The sequence below is a fragment of the Leptosomus discolor genome, chromosome 1 (assembly GCF_034619465.1).
Source record: "Leptosomus discolor isolate bLepDis1 chromosome 1, bLepDis1.hap2, whole genome shotgun sequence".
NCBI classification, from domain to species: Eukaryota; Metazoa; Chordata; class Aves; order Leptosomiformes; family Leptosomidae; genus Leptosomus; species Leptosomus discolor.
In genome coordinates, this window is record NC_141391.1 from 151,309,237 (window position 1) to 151,328,328 (window position 19,092).

The 19,092-nt window shown below is 41.0% G+C and overlaps 1 protein-coding gene across 4 annotated transcripts in view; it reads right to left on the minus strand.

Annotated features, from left to right (window-relative positions):
- WNK1 (WNK lysine deficient protein kinase 1) overlaps nucleotides 1-19,092 on the minus strand; it is a 105,386-nt gene that overhangs the window by 4,979 nt on the left and 81,315 nt on the right. For 2 of the 4 annotated variants that reach the window (XM_086479369.1, XM_086479356.1), the window contains 10 exons: nucleotides 18,943-19,080; nucleotides 17,147-18,570; nucleotides 14,342-14,425; nucleotides 9,725-9,811; nucleotides 8,977-9,046; nucleotides 7,398-7,477; nucleotides 6,189-6,847; nucleotides 5,038-5,240; nucleotides 3,616-3,810; nucleotides 2,252-2,344 (listed from right to left, as the gene is read on the minus strand). In XM_086479369.1, the coding sequence (XP_086335495.1) occupies nucleotides 2,252-2,344; nucleotides 3,616-3,810; nucleotides 5,038-5,240; nucleotides 6,189-6,847; nucleotides 7,398-7,477; nucleotides 8,977-9,046; nucleotides 9,725-9,811; nucleotides 14,342-14,425; nucleotides 17,147-18,570; nucleotides 18,943-19,080 (3,033 nt within the window). The remainder of the gene's footprint in view (nucleotides 1-2,251; nucleotides 2,345-3,615; nucleotides 3,811-5,037; nucleotides 5,241-6,188; nucleotides 6,848-7,397; nucleotides 7,478-8,976; nucleotides 9,047-9,724; nucleotides 9,812-14,341; nucleotides 14,426-17,146; nucleotides 18,571-18,942; nucleotides 19,081-19,092) is intronic. The other 2 variants (XM_086479379.1, XM_086479362.1) reach the window with 2 other exon arrangements.

Below are 19,092 nucleotides of genomic sequence, written 5' to 3' on the forward strand. Positions count from 1 at the left end.
GAAAATCCCAAAGACTGCTCCGACAGTTCCATCAGTTGTACTTCCAGAAACAGAAGAGGCCCAAGCCTCCTACATTTATTCTTCAGAATTCCCAAACGGTAGTGAAGAATGTCAGGAAACATTACTGTCACAAAACAAAAAGCGAGTACACCTTCCATTTTGTCAGGAGGGAGGAAGCATTTTACAAGTATCACACTTTGACTGGTTTACAACACGAGAAAGATTTAGTTGATAGGTCAAACGCTTTTAGTTTGTCATCCTATTTTCTCAGATCTGTGGAGCTGTTCAGACACTCCCTGCCAAGCTGTACCACTCTGTTTCTCCAACTGCACAGTTAAAAGCATCAGTTACTGCACTGTTTCCTCAACACCGCTGATTCTAACCCAGCATCTTCTCCAGTTGTCACTCTCCACAACAGTCTGCAACAGCATTTCAAGGACAAGACTCCAGGAAGCAAGCAACCTGCAATAAGCCAAGTGCCAGGCCAAGCTGCGCCATGCCAAGTATTACCTGCTTTTACAGGACAGCTACAACACGCTTTTGAAAAGGAATTCATCTCCCTTCACACCAGTCCCATAAACAAGACATATACGTGCCAAAGTACTCTTATAGCCAGATGATAGCCAATTTGCAGCAAGCCAAGGCCTTTAAGAGAATTATACTCTCATATATTTGGTTCATTGTCAATTCTAGAAACGGAACAGCTGTTCTTTGTATTCCCTACCCCAAAAAAGGACAGGCCAGACTAAAGATCTTTTGAAAGTTAGCTTTGGTAAGAATTTAACTTCTTCGAAGAAAGGAGCCATAAATCTTAAGATTGCAGATGTCAGCACACATCTGCACATTAACATACCCAGGAAAAACATTTAAAGCTGCTCAATTTGAAAAATTAAATACCATTAATACTCATAGCCCCAAATCTAATGAAGTGGGATAGAGGTATCATCGCAAAACTGAAAAGCCAGGAAAAAAAGTTTCCCCTCCCTCCGAGCCAGTCGCTTGCTCAGAGGATAGAGCTGGTTGCATTGCAGCTGTCTCTGCAGAAGGCCAGGCCCAGTTCCTGCGCACAACTCCCTGGCTCAGCTGTGCTACTGCCAACTGTAGCGAGACAGACGCTACAGATGCGTGGTACCGTCATGCAGCGCAGCAACGGAAGGTCTCTTTACAGCATGTAAAGCTTTCCCATATCAAGTCGTTCCACAGGGTGGGAAACAAATGTCGGACATTTAAAGGGTCCAGCCTGCAGAAGCAGCATGGGAGGTGTTGCAGCAATCCCCATAAAAAGCATCACATTGGCAGCCTCAGCTCAAGCGTATCATTACTTCAATCACGTCAGAAGTTTGAGGCTCTCTTCTATGTCTGGCCTAATATAAGCACAAATGAAAGGATTTCAAAAAGAGCTGCAGAGTAACTTGTGAGGGTCGACAGGATGCCTGAAGATGTCTATTTACCCACCTTTACTGCTATTTGTTGCACATTTAGCATATCTCCAATTCACAGTAAAAACTGCTAAATCTGGGCCCATTAGTAAGTAAGTATCTTCTGCGTTTGCCTGAAAATATTCTCTAGTACTTTTAAAACCCTCGACACTTCAATCTTTAGCTATCCATCTGCTGACGAACAGAAGTAGTCAATACTAACTGCCTACAGGTGGCGTCAATGCTCTGCACTGTACTCAGCACTAGTGCTGAGAACATAGAAAAAGACATCCAGCTTGCACAGCAAGCACACTTCTAGAGGAAGTCAACATATTGCCCTCACCAGTTACAGTCGTGTCCAACAAAGGAATAATTTGGAAAAAAAATCTTCCTCACTGCTCCGCTAGAAAGACCACCTCCCCTCCAAGCCTCAGGTCAGCTAACATATGCTGAAGCATAATTACTAAGGCAGGCCAAAAGAAAATGCCCAGGCACCCACAACTTGCTAACTCTCCCCAGTTTCTGTCATTTCACTGAACTGTCCTGAACGTTTCCATCAAAAGCTTAGAGAAAATGAGTGCTTGTTATTATGAGTTTAACAAAGGAGCATACCTAACACGAGAACCCAAACTTCTAAAGGTGTGCTAAGAGCAGCTCAGCTGAGCCATGGGATGGGAGGGAATACAAGGTGGCAGATGAGAACGGGCTGCATGAAACGGATCCAAGCAGCAGAAAAAAAAAAAAAACAAAAAACAACAAAACACACAAAACCCACAACCAAACAAAAAGACCAAACAAAAAACAGACAAGGAAGGAGTAAAGGTGTTACACACAAAGAGCCAAGCAGGGCGTACTCAGAAATCGGGTCCTCCTGCCACCAGGCTTGAACGTCACTCTCTCAGATGCACAGTTAAACTTCGCACAGCCTGTGAGAAAACAAAAACGGGAAGAACAGAGAAAGGAGAGGAGAAGAGACAGAACACCACTACAAGATGTTAGCAACTTGAGGTTGGAAGGGTGAAATGCATTAACATGACACACAAGAATAAGCCTCAAAGTGTGGACCAAAGAGTATGTAGACAATATACGGACTGAAGAGACTCCCTCCAGCACCTCCAGACATTAGGCCAAGTCTGCAGTGTTACTCTCCAGTACGTAACCCAACAACAAGGTTGCAATCTACAGGAAAGCCAAATCCTGGCAAGGCAAAAGTATCCAATTATAAAAGGGTACTGCACAACTCTAGATACAGGGAAATGATTCAAGTAGCTCCAAAATACTTGAAACAGTTCATTAAAAAAACCTCTATGAAAAATGCTTCCAAAAAAGACTTTTTCCATCTTCTTTCAGTACTTCTAGTGTGTGTTTTTGCTGAAATTGGAGAATGGATGTATTCAGTCAGTCTATGGCAAAGCTTTTCAAGAAGATGTTCAGAGGGAAAAAACCCCACCAGAACAGGTACGTTCAGAGAGGTAAAGGAAGCAAGCTATCCTCCCCTTAATGACTGGCAAGCAAAAAAGCCCCCTCTACCAAATAAATCAGAGCTGTGTTTGAGAAACTATTTGATAGCATACTAATAACAAGCAATCCACAACTTGAGTAATTTGAGTAAATAACAATTTACTACCCCATCCACCTACACTAACCCTTCCAGGATGATTCTTTAACTCAATTGCAGAACAGGAGCCATTTTTACCTTTTATTGTTAAAAATTCCATTGACAGAAATGGCCACAGCAGTTTGGAAGGCTAAAAGGACTCTGAGCATTCACAAATTTCCTAACATTTCAATTATCTGTTAACATCAAAGCTGCTCTGCCCTTTCCTTAGTCTCACTTCACATTTTTGACCTCCGATTCTCATCTGCCTCCTCATCCTCGCAGCCAGTAGCTTTCCCCCAGCTCAGCAGAACACTGCTTGCCACCACCACACTGCACCCCCTTTGCAGCCTCCTTGGTGCTTTCATTACGGCAGACAGGGCCATGCGCTATTATTACTTCAACAACCTCACTCTTCACCTATGTGAGAAGGTAGAAATCTAGTTGCAAAACACACCCTCACCAGCCTCCACGCGCAGGCTGGAGACTACCCATCTACTTTACGCTACAAATTAAAAATCAACCGACATCACTCGTTGATCACTTGTTCACCAGTAACGAAGGTGCAAGACTTGACACTAATTCCCCTTAAAGTCTTACCTTGGCCTGGTGCCGAAAGGCTTGGTACCGAAAGGGCACCATCACTGGTAAAGGCAGAGTAGAGATTTTCACTAGAAGGTGAAGGTTTGAGGGGCTGTAACAAATGGTTCTGCCCAGTCTCTGGCACACTACCAGGAGGATGAAGAGTCTGCTGCGGGGGCAAGACTGATGGTGCACTTTGAGCTGACAGATTGCCTAGAGGAAGAAGGAAGGCAAAAAGTTGTTCAATGTTTCAGTTTCCCCACATCATTTTCAAAGCTTCTGCCATTGTTCCAAGGGACAGGAGAAAAAAAAAAACAACAGAAGAAAGTTTGACTAGAACATTTGCTAGGGAGTGAAGTCACTACCAAGTAACTCAAATGATCAGTTGAGCTGTGTCACACTAGCGATACAGGAAAAAATGCTGTGGTGGGGGGAAAAAGGGGTATCATCCTCTGGTCAAGCATGACAATCCAGGCAAGAGACAGGGAGGCAGGGGGATGGAATTACTCCAGTTTCCGAGTGAGCACTAAGACTAGAAATATTCTTAAGTTTTAAGGCAACTCTGTGTTAGCTCACTGTCACACGCTCACACACAGCTCCCCTATCATATAGCAAAACAGAAGTGAGCAGCCAGGGTGACTGGATACAGAAACTGTGTCACGACGCGGAATTACCAAAGTGAATGTGCAGGAAGCAGTAACAAATATTTCTGCTTGCAGTGCTGGCCCTCCAATATTGTTTACTCCATGCTACGGGATTTGAGAGACATCTACAATTACCCAGCAAGCACCTGACAGCTGTCATTCAAACAGTAAGCAGAACTATTTTTCTGAGTTACGTTTATTATAAAAATTGGTTTAGTAAGAAAGGAAGCCTTGACAATTGAAACTGTTTCTCAATTTGTTAAGTACAAAAAAATTGCAACTCCATTAAAAAAAAGATCATTGCTTTAACATCCATCACCTGTGCCTAAGTTCCTGAAGTGTAAGGCCATTAGTCATAACACGCTTAAGTGCTACTAAGGTAGAAAAAAAAAAAAAAAATCTCTGAAGATGACTGAAGAGACCAGCCCCATTCTGCAAAATCACTTGCAGGAGGCAACAAGAGCATTTTTTTGTTCTGAAAAAAAAAAAAAAACCCTAAAATTTCCCCCCAGACCGTAAATTCACACTTTTCTCTAAAACCTCTAAAAAATACAAATCACACTTTAAAACTGCTCTTACAGAACAATGTAACAATATCTTTCAGTAGATTGCAAAAGTCACAAGCAAGACTAGCAAATAGCAAAAGCAATTTCAAAACCGACCTAGTAATCCAGGCAGTGGAGGAACTGGGACACTCTCCCCCTCCTCCAAAAGACAAGACAGAGACACAGATCTCGAAATGAGAGATGCTACCTTGTCTGTTTTATCTGCTCAAAAAAATTGAAGGAAGTCTTACCTGATAGCTGAGGGCTTTTATTTCCCTGGGAGCTGCTACGACTGGACTTGCTGCTTTTTCCTTTAGTAGGTCGTCTCCGCCTTCCTGAAAGGGGTGCAGCTGGGGGAATAATTACTGCAGGCGGGGCCTTTCCCAATTTCACGTATAGTGACTCGATCTCCTGCTTCTGGCGACTCTGCAGCTCCTGGATCTCTTTAAGGTGCCTAACAAGTTACAAAAGAGTATGACTTACGAAAATTACATGTCTATAGGTGCATACATACAATCCCTCCCCTCCAGTCAAGCTTGACCAGCTTCCTTGGTTAAACTCATTAAAACGTTTAAGAAAGGAGGAAATAAATCTTCTCAACAAAAAACCACTGAAAGCCCATGGCAGAACACTTGCCATTTTCTACTGTGCTCTAACCCTGGCTAGAATTCCAACACAAAGCTCCCAACGTTGTAATCATAAAACCAGATTAATGGAAGCACAAACAAGAACATACTGTAGAATATCAAATCATTCAGCATTAAAATGCTACAAGAATAGCTAGATTACTCAGGTTTCGGGACTTATGGAAGCCTTGGAGACTTCTACACTGGTATTGCCTTAGGTTTTCTTTTCAGAGCACTTGCATAAACAAGATTTAAAATTGCCAGCTGCCCTAAAAAAAGTTCAACTTTCAGTATAAGTAAATTAGTAGGTCACACTGCTTGACGTCTAACATTTTTTCTAACCAACAAGGATTCTTCAGGAAAAGAACCATCAGAAATGCCAGAAATGCTTATTAGAAATGCAGAGAGTTGAGACACAACTATCCCCACTGACTACTAAACTTCAGTGATACACAAAAGCTTCTATACATCTGCAGTCTTATCCACAGTGCAGCAATCAATCTACACAGAAACACATACAACAAGGTTACAGGTTAGAAAATTAAGCACAGCAAACAAACATACACACCTTTTTTGTTTTAATTGTGTACTACTTGCCCACTAAAGAATCTTACCTCCCACATAAACACCGACAACAGATCCTGACACTTGGCAAAGGCTGAGTCTTCACAGAGAACAAAAGTAAATTTTTTTTAAAGAAGTAAAGTACAGATGAAACTCCTGTTAACCCTGTGACATATATTTCATACACAAGCACGCAAGGAAAAAAGCCTTACTTCTCCCGTAACCGACGGAGTTCCAATTTCAAGTCTTCATCTTCAATATCCGACTCATTGTCACTGCTCATGTAGGAAGAGTTGAACGAGTTGCTAAGGCTCTGAACAGGGAGGCTGATCTTCGACCCCAGGGGCTGGAGGGAGTCTGGGCTCCCCGAGCCGTCATCCAAATCCTTAGCCATCCCGCTTAAGAAGGCGGCCTCCGGTTCAGAGGATGGCCCGTTCATGTGTGGGGACTGCCTCGACTCCAACTCTTTCTTCGGAGCTGCAGCTGAAGAAGCAACTTGCTCCAAGCCCACAGAGAGAGGAAGAGTCATTGGCTCTTTCTCTGCATAGCTGACCTCATCCTGAGTCTTTGACACCGAAAAGCGCCCCACTTGATCCGTTGTTGTTGTTACCTGAAAGCGCCCAACCTTAGTAGGCTGACCAACATCTACTGGTAATTGCAGCACAGGAACTGTCTGAGGAATGCCATCTACCACATCCAAGGAAGAGTCAGCGACAGCCTCGCTTTTCCGACTGCCAGCCTGCTTTACCAGTGTGCTCTCTGGGCTACTGCCAGAAAGAGATGAAGAATCAGTGGAGGTGGTTTCAAATTGCACCGGCTTAGTCTCAGGTTTGTCACCCTCTTTTAGCACATCATCCACTGCCACGGATACCTAGAATAGAAATGCAATCATGCAGACTTTCTTAGTTCTTCCTTCCTTAACGTGATGCTTTTATTTACTTTAATAGTACGATGCATCTGAGTGGGGAAAATAACTCATTTCCTTTGTGTGCCACAAAGCAAGCTACTGCTTCCCTCCAGGTAACGCACTGCCACACAAAATAGTACTTCTAAGCGATCTGGAGGATTAACTCCAAGAAACACAGCAGATTCAGAGGGACTTCCTTCACAAACAGGACATAATACAGTGAAAATCTCAGCACTGTTAGCCAAAGAGCAGGTAACACTAAAGACCAAGGCCAACAGTTACACAGCTAAAGCCTGACACGATGAAACGCTGCAATCACAATTCTAGACCTGCATCATCTAGTGCAATCTCTGCTCCGAATGAAACAGCATCTGCACAAAGCACTGCATTCACAAGCTCAACATGGACCTTTTCTCCTGGCAGAAAGGCCCACCATGAGGCACACCGAGCTGGCACTACACAGGAACTGCTCAAAGATCTTTATCAACAAGCAACTCAGTTTAACCTCTCCTACCTGAAACCGTCCCATCTTAAGAACACCGGCACCTGCTGTGGTACCCATAGCACTGCTCTCTCCACCACACGATGCTGAAGCTAAGGAAAAGGAGAAAGGGGTTAAGAAGAAAATGAGCAACGGAATTATTTAACTCCAACCACTTCTTTTTACCTACTTCAAACTCAACTATCAGTTAACTCCTAACAGGCCTTTGGATTCATGGAGCGTGATCTCTTTTTTCAACTTTACCACACAGAATATCAAACCGCAATGTTAAAATGAAGTATTTTTCTATGAAGTTTCCCCACACAGTATACTTGCTAAAAGTGTACTTTTAGATAGCAGTAAAAAAAAAAAGCACACTGATTTCAAACAGGATGTGAAATAGCCAAAGAATAAAGAAAACAGAACTGAAATTTATATAAGAAAATGCTTATTTTGATTCAATACTGTTGGGGACAATTTATTAATAAGAGAAGTCGTAACTTGAAGAAATGGTATAAACCACATTTACTCAAAGCAGTCTATCTGAAGCTTTCAGAGCTAGATTTTTAGGTGTCAGCTCCTAATTTTGTTGCTGTGGGCACTGGCAGCATAAGGTTACAAAGCTGAGAAATAACATTCTATTTTTAAAACAGTTCTATTGGACAGCTTGCTGTGTTTATTAAGAGACTTCCCAGTTTGTTTACTTTTACCTTCTAAACTTAAGCAGGCAAAACCCAACTCACTTTCTAACAGACAAATGGGTTCTACAGTATAGCTCATGACCAACGTACCAAAGCGAGAATATTTTGTTTTCCTACTGCTTTTATTAGCTTTTGAAGGTTTGTCATTGAACTTCAGAAGCACGTCCAAGTTAAATAACATTTACTAGACAGGTCAGAAATCATTTTAGTACCATGTTAACGGTTTCTTTTTAAAAAGGAAGATTTATTAAAATAATTAGGGGAATATTGACAGAAAAGTCTCAGACTGCTTTGCAGGTTGTTGTGGTGTCCGTTCCCCCCCCCCCCCAACAACTGAACTCATTTACATTTGAAAGTCATTGATCATTTGGACTTCAACTGTTGACCATGTAGCTAACCTTCAGTTGTTCTAAAGCAGCCAGAAGGGAGTCTGTTTTTCCTACTACCTTTCTTAAATTTTTTAATAGTTTAACCTTCATTTCTCTATTTAAATAGAAAGGAAACACTCTCAGGTTAGGAAGAGGTGTCCTACATATAGAACACAGCACGACAACGCAAAATGAGAAGTTTTACTGTTGTTGCCAAGAACACAACACAAGACAGAAAACAGTTCCTTCAAATCCTGAAGCTGTACCTTAGCAGCATACTGGAGATTCTTCGCGAGTCTTAATTTAGCATTTTGGACAGCTTTAAATCCTAAATGAGTTACTATAATATGCACATATCATTCCTCTCTCCTGGCCTACAGTGGAAAATTTAAGTCTCGTTACTAAAAATTAATACGATCTTTAAGGAGTTGCCACTGTACGACTTACTAAAAAAGGCTATATCCTTCCAAGCTGCTAGTGTGTTCAATTTTGGATCCTATCGCCATGCCAAGAAACCATCTAAAATAACCAAGGCTGTCTTACCATCCTTCAGAGATTGTGTTGCTGTGGACACCGGCCCGGTAACCGTTGTGGATGCTACTGAGGGCACAGACTACAGGTTCAAGGGGGAAAACAAAACAAAACAAAAATGAGCAGCTTCATTGAATGCCAGCAAATCCACCATACTGCATATTACATAATCCTTTGTTTCCACCCCAGTCAAAGTGCCACCCACGACAAGACACATGCAAGAGTTTTTAACCTCCAAAGCAAGAGATTTGCACACCCTAAACCCTGAGGCTGTCAGCACATTCCCTTTTGCTTTGCATAAGTAATGCATAAGTAGCCACTTGGGAGATCACTATGTCAATCATTATCTTAACTTTATATCAAAATTTATTGTTATTGTCTTGTAAAATTTCAGATCCATACTTTAAACATCTTTCCTAAATTAAGACCCATCTATCACATACTGCTTGCTTAGTCTCTTTCCCCTTATTCCACAGCCACTTCCCCTTCTAGTTTGGTTACATTAATGACATCACCCGAAAAGCTGGATTAAGAACTAACACTGACAGCAGCCTCAGGAAATACGTAATCCATTGCAACATACAGCTTTTTCCTATTTTGGTTGACTCAGTCCCACAAACTGGAAGGATGACTCTTCATTTTTATTTTTAAAAGTCTAAAGACTGGTGTAGTGATATTACAGGCAGTGCCCTAAGAGCACAACCTTGAGAAAATACTGAAGTTTTTCGAGACTACTAAACTGACAACATCGCAAACGTACACAGGCAGGAGCAGATGTCACCGGAACAGTCTCTGGACTAAGGGTTCTTCTCAGTTTAGCATCCAGATCTTCCAGTGGCTGTTGGGACTGAGAAAGGAAAGAGTAAACAGCTGTCCCAGCTCAGGAGAAATACATCACATTTGAGAAACAGCCATATTTAATACTAAAATTTAAAGCACTCAGTATGGCTTCCATATTCCTATCACATTCCCTTCCTACATGTTTACATTTAACATGTGTAGCACAGTAAGATGGGAAGAAATATAACCAACACATTTGGTAAAAACCAGAAAAGAAGCATTAACTGGTGCTTCTGTTTTTCCAGAAGTTAGAATGAAGTTTGCGTTCCCACTCTTAAGAGCTGAGCAAAGATGCTGCAAGCCTTCAAGTTCTACATTTTTTTTGGTTGGAGGATAACAGAGGTAGTTTGTAGTATGGACTATCTAAAAATCTTGAAGAAAGTCAATTAGAAAAAAAAAAATTCACAGAAAAATTCAAAAAGATGCCCACAATTTCAAAAGCAAGTATGGATAAAGCAAGATTGAGGCTAACAAACTTAAAAAAAAAACAAAACAACAAAACAAAACCCAACCAAACAGACCAAAACCCAAAACACTTTCAGGTTCCCTCAAAGAAGCTATCTAGATGGACTGTCTTCAAGAGGAAGAAGGGAGATATGCAGAATCTCTCTCAAGTACGCTTATTACTTAGATTTCAGCTGTTTTGAGTTGGCATCCAAGATGTTTTTCAAACTTGGCCAATTGAATTGGGGAGGGGAAGAGAAGAAGAATCACCTAAAAATATCGTAAAGATAAGAAAAGTTCAGATTCAGTCAAAATTATTTAGTGCCATACCCATAAGAAACATGGAAGATGAAAGTGTTGGCAGATATCACTAAGTTGCAGTTCTGACCCTATGGAGTAGAAATTTCCATCCAAAATTTCACATCATTAATCTTTCCAAGTCTTTTATATTAAAAAGCTAGATCTGTTTTTAGAACTGAAGCTGAGGTCATGGCAAAAACATTACCTTCCACTTTCAAGAAACTGAAAGTTAGGAGGTACACAATAGCATAAAGAAGCTTTCAACAAGTTGCCAGGATGACATCCTTCCCGAGTTGTGAATTCCAAAACATAACCAAAACACCCAAGAACAATAAACCCTGTATCAGTTCTATCTAAATTTTTTTTTTAAAAAAAAGGCACAAGAAGATGCAGACATCTGTGACTCCATTCAGAAATCCAAATCCTTAGTAGACAAGTGAGGTAATTTAATTCAGTAATATTGTAAAATAAAGAGGACATTTCACCTGAAATCCTACCTAATTCTCAGCACTCATGCTCACAAGAAGATACTTGCTTCAAGTAAACAAAGACCTAAGAATCAGAATGATCAGGAAATAAAGACTTCCTTACAGAACAAGGGTACCAAAATGAAGCTTGAAAAATTAATCTAGATACACTTTAAAAAGCAATTAAGGAATAAACAGAACAGGTATTTAAGACTAAGGAAGAAACTGTCCAAAACTGGTCTTGAGATGACATGTACTTTGTCTGCAAATTAGGAGTCTGGTACTAAGGAAAGAAAAATTAAATTGTGTAATGAGCTCCTGACAGCAGCAGTAAGGAAGGCAAGCCGATCTACTCTAAGACAAGCCAGTAATTTTCCAGATTGTATTATCTGATAACAGCACATGCTCTTAACAGTCAATTAGATTTGATTTAGTTGGTCTCCTCCAATTTTGTCTCACTCCTAGACAGGCTTTAGAGTTCAAATGCAAAGTGAAATTAGGTAAGCTCTTTGCAAAGGACAAGAAGAAATGGATCTATATTTGTGCCTCTTCCATACCGCAAATCCTGCCAGAAATACCTATGACAAACAGGAAGAAGCCTTGTGCAGTGGTACAGTGACCTAAGTCATGTAAGTGGCTAACTAAAAGTGCTTTGAGTTTGGGGGAAAACATTACTAATATCCCAGTTCCGAGAAATGACAATATAAAGGACTATGAACTTAACATGACTGATTTTAACCAGCTGCCTCCAGATCCATTTGCTACCCTGGCTCATGGTAAGAATGCATGATCACCAAATTGTTGTTGCCTCCTCTTCAGCCAAACCATGCTTCAGAAAGAACTGGCTGAAAGGCATAAACTAGCTCCTGCCTCCAGAAGCTGGAGGGGGAAAAAAAAAAAAAAAAAAAAGAAAAAGCATTGCTTGCTAACACTACCATCCCACCTTACAGCTCTGCATGAGTCATTCAGCTTCTTGCTCAGTTTGGAACCTGAAGATACCCGTTTCCTGATTACTCAGAGAGCAGGAATATGGCCCTCCTGCAGCCTGCTGGAAAGAAGCTGCATAAAACTAAATCCAGCAGCACTCCTTTCCATGACAGGTTTAAAGAGCCATACATTCATTTTCATAGTTTTCTTACATAAACAGCATAAACTTCTTCCATTTCACACTGAATGATACTTTCCAAGCAGTGGACTCATTGCTTACTAAAGATGTAATTAAAAAAAAAAAGAGAGGCAACCAAGAAGTTCTAGACACAGAGGCCACCGGCGAGGACTCCTCGATTAAGGTCACCGATTTGCATTTGCTCCATCAGATGAAGACCAAGAAGGTGGTACAGTAGGAACAGTCAGGACAAGATGTCAGCTTTTGACACACTGTAACTTAGGTCCACTAGCCTGTTCCTATTCTAACCTCCAGGACATACCCTATGCAAACGTAGTCTAAGAGAGATTCTTAAGAGACCACAAAACAATGACATTTACTGTGAGAATTAGAGAAACTGCTGAATAAACATAGAGCTTTTGTATAGAAAGCACCAGAGGGGAAAAAAGCTAGAAAAGTTAAAAAAGGGACTATTAATGTCATAACCAACATAAAACTATACAAAAGCAGCTAACGTGCCCTGCTGCTCAACTCTACTCATGTCTTTAGAGACAAGTAATACCATGGTTCTCACATTTGAAATACAGAAATAGAAATATTATTCCAATGGCATCTTTGAAGATTAATACCCTAATACATGTAATTCAGTTTCTACAGTTGTAGCTGTAGAACATGAGCCATGACAGCTCATTAACCGCAGTTGCTTTAGCACAGTTTACATTTGCAATTTTCTAACCTTATTCCTTTGTATGACAGTCAGCTTAAACCCTTTCAGATAGAAGTCTTCTTATCAAGCTACTGTAAATCCCAAAAAAGGAACAGCTTGCAAAGAACTAAAATGACCTTTAAAGTTATTTTTAATTCCCTTCCACAGGTGAAACTTCAATTCAAGAGCTCCATTGCAAGAGATGAGAGGGAGAATATTACCAAAGTGTTACGGAGAGGACTTTATCAAGGTTAGCTCAGTCTGCATTAAAATTCTCAGTGGTCAAGAACAAAAAAAGAAATCAGGCCACAATGCTAAAAAGCATTGTACAGGTTTTCATACTGTAACTATTTTATTGGAATTACTTTAAAATTGTAGTTAAGACTTCAGTGAATAATTCCTTTCTATAAAAGCACAGACCCCAATTCAAGTGTAGCTTTTGGACATATATTCTAAGACTATTCACTGTGGACTCAAGCCACAGGCCAAAGAGGTTAATACTATAAGAAGCACATGTACACAGGAAACACTAGATTTAAGACAAAATTACTTACTCTGAGCCTAAGAAGGCAGCACTAGGTACCCATGTGCATATCTTCTTTAAAGGTTTGAATATAAAATTGGGATGACAATTCTGTGCCAACTGTACTTTAATATAGTTCTATAGAAAGCCATCTTTGTGTTTATTCACAGACTTCTTTCCAAAGTAGCACAACTCTATTTCATGGTCTCAAGGGTTTCCTTCAGTTATTTTTTCAGCTTTTCTTTGCATATTGAAGTGCAGTGTTCCCGTGTTACAGCTCATTACACAGCATTTAGAAGTTTTGTCTTAATACAGTTCTTTCAATTACAGCGGGCTTTTTTCTATTTTCTAAACAGAAGTGGAGACAGATTTGATCTTTGTGGTCTTGAGCTGATCCAATTTACATACAAAATATACAAGCTAACCATTACATCCAAAGACAGAATCTGAGCAAGGGAAGCCATTGTTACATTTCAACTCATGTTTATGACCAGGAGCTCCAAATGCCTTTTCTAAATCTGAAAGCCTAGTGAAATTAGAGTGTAGTAATAACTGCAAAAAACCCCAGAACAACTCGCAAAGTCAGCAAATTTGCATTTTCATTCACATTTAACTGCAGTACATACCGCTTCGCTGAAGGGCTTTATGTTCCCATTACACCATTTTCAAGAAGAAAACAGGTTCAAATTTTATGCACACACTCACCTGTGTTGTGTTTTAGAAAAACCCTCTCAAGTTCAGGTTAACTCACTAAAAAACCCCAAGCCTGATTAATTGTTCCTGTACTTCAGGCACTGGGTACAGGACCCGACGGACAAGCTCCATATCCAGTGCTGAAGTGACTCTGGCTACTGCTACAGTTACACAAAAGGGGTTATTCAGTCAAAAGAAAAGAAAAACAAAGACATTAATAACATGCAATGGAGAGTTTAATCGAAACATGCTCTTTGAAAGGAAAAGCAGCAGATGAAATCTGCCAAGTCTTGTAGCACCTGAGTTAGTGAAGGTCCTGGAAAAGGTGGCAGCGGCTCACTGGATGGAGTGCCAGCCGGAAGTTCAGAACCTACTGGTAGCACCTATGGATAACGGGGAGGAAACGCGAGTCCATCAGACACGGAACAACAGAAGGATCAGATACCAAGCTACAGTCAGTCATGTCATACAACAGAAGCCTCAACATTTTTTTCTGTAGAGACTTCCCTCCTGGAGAGTTAGCATAGACTTTTTAGGGTTTTTTGCAACAAAATTGGGGGAAGTTGTTTGTTTACTTTTGGTTTATTTTTTAATCCCGATTATCTTTGAGCAGCCACAATTTCCAGTTTAAACAAGCTGCTGTGTCCAGGAGCAAAGTATCTTGGGGATATTATTTTCAAGTTTGCAAGAAATGCTACAATAATTCTTCCAAAAAGCAATGAAGTTTCCAAGAAGCTTAATCGATAAAAGCGTGTAAGAACGCACTCATTCTCCTTACAACAGATCTATGTTAACTGCCCGTTAGCAATAGCAAGGTACGTGCTTCTGGCACACTGTTCCAAGCAACGTGATTTGAGAACAGGAACTGTCATGCCTGAGGATGTCTCCACTTGTTGAGAAGCAGATTTATAGACCTCTCACACGAATCTCTTGATCCATCACTTTTATTTGAACCCAAAGGGTATTGATAACCCACAGAAGATGACTAGGCCATGCAACTGGGTAGGGGGAAGTCATCCAGGTTATGTGGAAGAGGTTAGAGAGACTGGAAAGGTTAGAAGGAGACATCAAAGCCTCCCTGCCAGGTCAGATAGCACATTCCTGTTAGTTATTTCCATTGTTAGGGAAGTGGGAAGTTCTAGGAATCAAGTGATGCATTACACAATCGGCAATTCTTATTCTCAGCTGAAATCTTGAGGCTTGAGCATGACTTTGAAGTTGGAGAAACACATGATAGCCTTATGAGTTATAGCGCTGGCTTCCCTTGTACGACAGCGAGCACTGCTGGATATGGGTAATCGGCCCAAAGTTTACTCCTGTCCTCAACAAGCAGAACCAGTTCTAGCTTGCAGTCACGTTACCACAGCTTAACTAATGGTTCAAATTGCAGTAATAACTGCCGGGTGAAGACACACTCCATAGTTATCTATCCCTCCCAAAAATGTTTCAGCAGGAACTATGCCAAGTTGCATTACCTCAGCTTTTTTGTGCACTGGTAACATACATTACCTGTTTTGAGGCACGATAAATTTTTAAGATGTGGTAAGTTAATCATTTAGTTTAAAAATAAGAGGCAAAACATACTTTACATTTGTAAAACAAGTCAAAACATAGTTAACTGTCTAGGTTAACAAGCTGGCCACAAACAAAATGAGTTACACACAGAATTTAGTAAACCCCAGAAAATTAAAGCAATAAGCTCCTTCAAGCTCAAAACCAACTCAGAAAGTGAAACTAAAATTAAGCTTTGGAAAAAACCAAACTAATTTATAAGTGAAAACTTCAGAGAGGAGGTAGTTTTTCCACAATTGACAATCAAAAACTCCAAACTTTTATTACATTTAAACCCAAGCCTTTGTAATTCCAGGTTTGCAATTAGCAGGTTTCTAACTGCTCCAACTGTTCCTGAACGAATACCAGTTTTTACTAGTTTCTAATCTTCCTAATCCTCAGCTTCATTTCAATATAAATGAATGCTCTGTGTCTAGATTTTCTACCCAACTTCCTTGGCACATATTCCTGCTCCTCCATAGCTGAAATTTTCTACTTAGTTTTAATACAAAGAGCACAGGGGAAAGACTACTAATGAATGGAGATTCTAGGAGCATTAGCTCAATTCAAATGGCCTGAAACTGGTTAATAACAAGGCTGGCTAAAAGACAACCAACACAAAGTGTTGGTGAGTGGAAAAGTAGGGAGTATTAAGGTTTTTGGTTTCTTCAACCTATTTCCATTTAACTTTGAAAAGGAAAGGGCTACCAATAGTTTAAAACATTGAAAAGCACTGTCCCCCAACACAGGGAGCCATTTAAAAGAAAATAGATAGTCTAATTTCACGTATCCATACGTCTGGTTAGTGAGCAAGTAACAAGATCCACAATGTGTCTCAAGTTGTTACTACAAGTCATGACTACCTCTTCATGAAAGAGCACTTGTTTGGAGAGCACAATTTAGTAAACAAACAAAAAAGGTTTGGTTTTGGATGTCCTAGTATCTTTTAAACTTCTCAAAATTCTGCTTTCACAAAGCTAACATTTGGAAGGAAAAGAGCATCTAGGCACCACATAAGCAGCAGAGGACTTTAAAAAAAAAAAAAAACCAAAAAAATCCCCCACAACTTTCAGTCGGGTTCACCCTTGCCTTCAAGGAACAGGCTAATGATGAGAACAAAGCTAAGCTATCCTGACTACTTTGTGAAACAGACAGCCACCCTGTCTCATTCTAGTGATCATGTACAAGATAAAAAGCTATTTAAAGCAAGCCTTTCAAACTCTATTTGAAGAAAAAACATCATCAAAAAAAACCCACAAAACCACCAAACCACAGTTGCTTCACTCTTTGTAGTTGAGGAGTAGGAAAAATTAACAGTGACACTAGAGAGCTCTCTGAGGCACAAAATAGAATTGGACTTTTTTTTTTCCCCAATATGGACAAAATAAAACACCTCTTGGGACCCATAAATCAACCAGGACATAATTTTTCAATATTATATTAAATTAAGACATGTCTGCCTGAATAAATATTTTGCTTTATAAAAGGGATTTTGCTCAAGAAGGCTGTTTCCTACAATACTTGAGTATTCACACAAATGTTGCATTTCTTACCGGTACCCTGCTAAGAGGGGGCTTTGAAGGAGAGGTCCCTGGTTTCACTACTGCTGTTGCAATGCTGCTGGAGGCTGAAATATAGCTGGCTGGGGTGATCACTTGCCCAGGAGTGGCAACTGGTGTCAGCACTGGCAAGCCAGTTGGTCCAAGAGGCAAACTGCTCGGAGGTATACAAGTGCTAATGGATGTCAGGGGTTTAGTCGGTGCAACAACAGTAGTTGGTATCCCAGGAATAACTGTCGTTTCCATGACCAACGATGTCTCCAGAGATACTGATGGATGAGCTGTTCCCACATTACCATGTTCACTGAAGAGAGACCGTAGCTTTTCTTCCAGGGTCTTTATATCATCAATACCAGGAGCTTTAGACTGAGCATCAGCATCAGCCTCCAGACAGTGAATATGAGGCTGATTGGGTAACGGAGCTGGTTGAGGCTGGCTGTGTATCAAAGTTTGCTGTACTGCAGGCAAGTTAGTGACTGGCTGTGGTAAGACACCAGGTAAGGGAACCTGGGGCAACATGGATGTTGCACCTGGAATCTGGGGTAGGACGGGCGTTGATGTTATTCCTGACGGGACCAGTAAGGGATGTATCGCTGGCTGAGCGACTGAACCACATATGCTTGTTGCTACTGAGGATGATAAAGGTGCAGAGATTGGAAGAGATAAGCCAGCTGCATTGCAGAGCTGCGATTTATCCATAGACTGCCCGCTCTCAGGTAGTGACTGTGGAGCACTTACAACTGTTGTTTCTGCCAGACTGGAGACAGAGCCGCTGCTACTCAGCTGAGGAAGCTGCAAAGCCGTATTCTGAGCCAGAGACAAGGCAGCAGATGTCTGTGGTGCTGCCATACTACTTACAATCTGAGTAGACTGAGATGTCACAGCTGGTGCAGCGACACCAAGACCAGTGACACCGGGAACCTGGGTTGATGGCAGTGCCAAAGACGACGGTGTACTGATACTGGGGGCAATGTCTCCAGTTACTGGTTGAGCAGGCTGGGATGTGGTAGGCAAGGAGAAAGAAGCAGGGGCGCTCACACTGGAAGGGACACCAGTTGATTGCTGTCCAGATTGTGAGGCTGGAGGTGGAGAAATAGAGCTTGGCACGCTTGTGCTTGGTGCAACTCCAACAGCTGCACTTTCTGAAGGCAAAGTAACAGATCCTGGAAGAGAAACACCTGTGCTGGAGGGAACAGATACTGAAGCAGCAGCCACGGATGCAGGAGGTGCACCACTGCCTGCCATGGTAGAAAGTGCAGGTGGAAATGGTGGTATTGTTTGATTGAAAACTGGAGGAGCTGTACTAGGTCCTTCTGTCATTTGAGCGTGCCCCATCTCAGAGAAAGCTTGCTGCAAGCTCAGTGATGATGCCGAGTGGGAGAGATTCATTCCAGGACCATGTAGTGGAGATGCAGCAACTGGAAGAACAGAAAAATGTCAGTCCACCTGGAAAAGTTCATTATAGTTTTATTGTGCATTGCTAGACTTTTTTCTAGCATTTTTTTCCCCTAGACATTTACTTCTCAGCATAATAAAAAAAATTACAAATCCAGGATTACATTACAATGCAAATTAAAGCTTCAGAGTCTCGCAGACAGCCTATCAACACTTTTTTGCCCCCGAGAATCCTGCATAGCACCACCCAAATTATAATCACTTCTTACCAGCACAGCCAGTTCCTTGCTTCCTCAAGTACTTTAAGAGGTCTTTAGGAACAGTTTAGTTAACTAACTACACAGGTTTGATGAACATGTCTTAACCATCAGATTTTAAGAGTTCAGATAACTTACCCATATCTGAAGTTTCTTTTCCTCCAGGAACAGATGGGAAAAAGCCCTGTTCTTTTAACCGACTCTCAGGGACAGGGCTGACAATAAACCGTCTTCCTGCAGAATGGACAACCTGGGTAAAGGAGCTAGGAGGAACCCCTAAACAGAAAG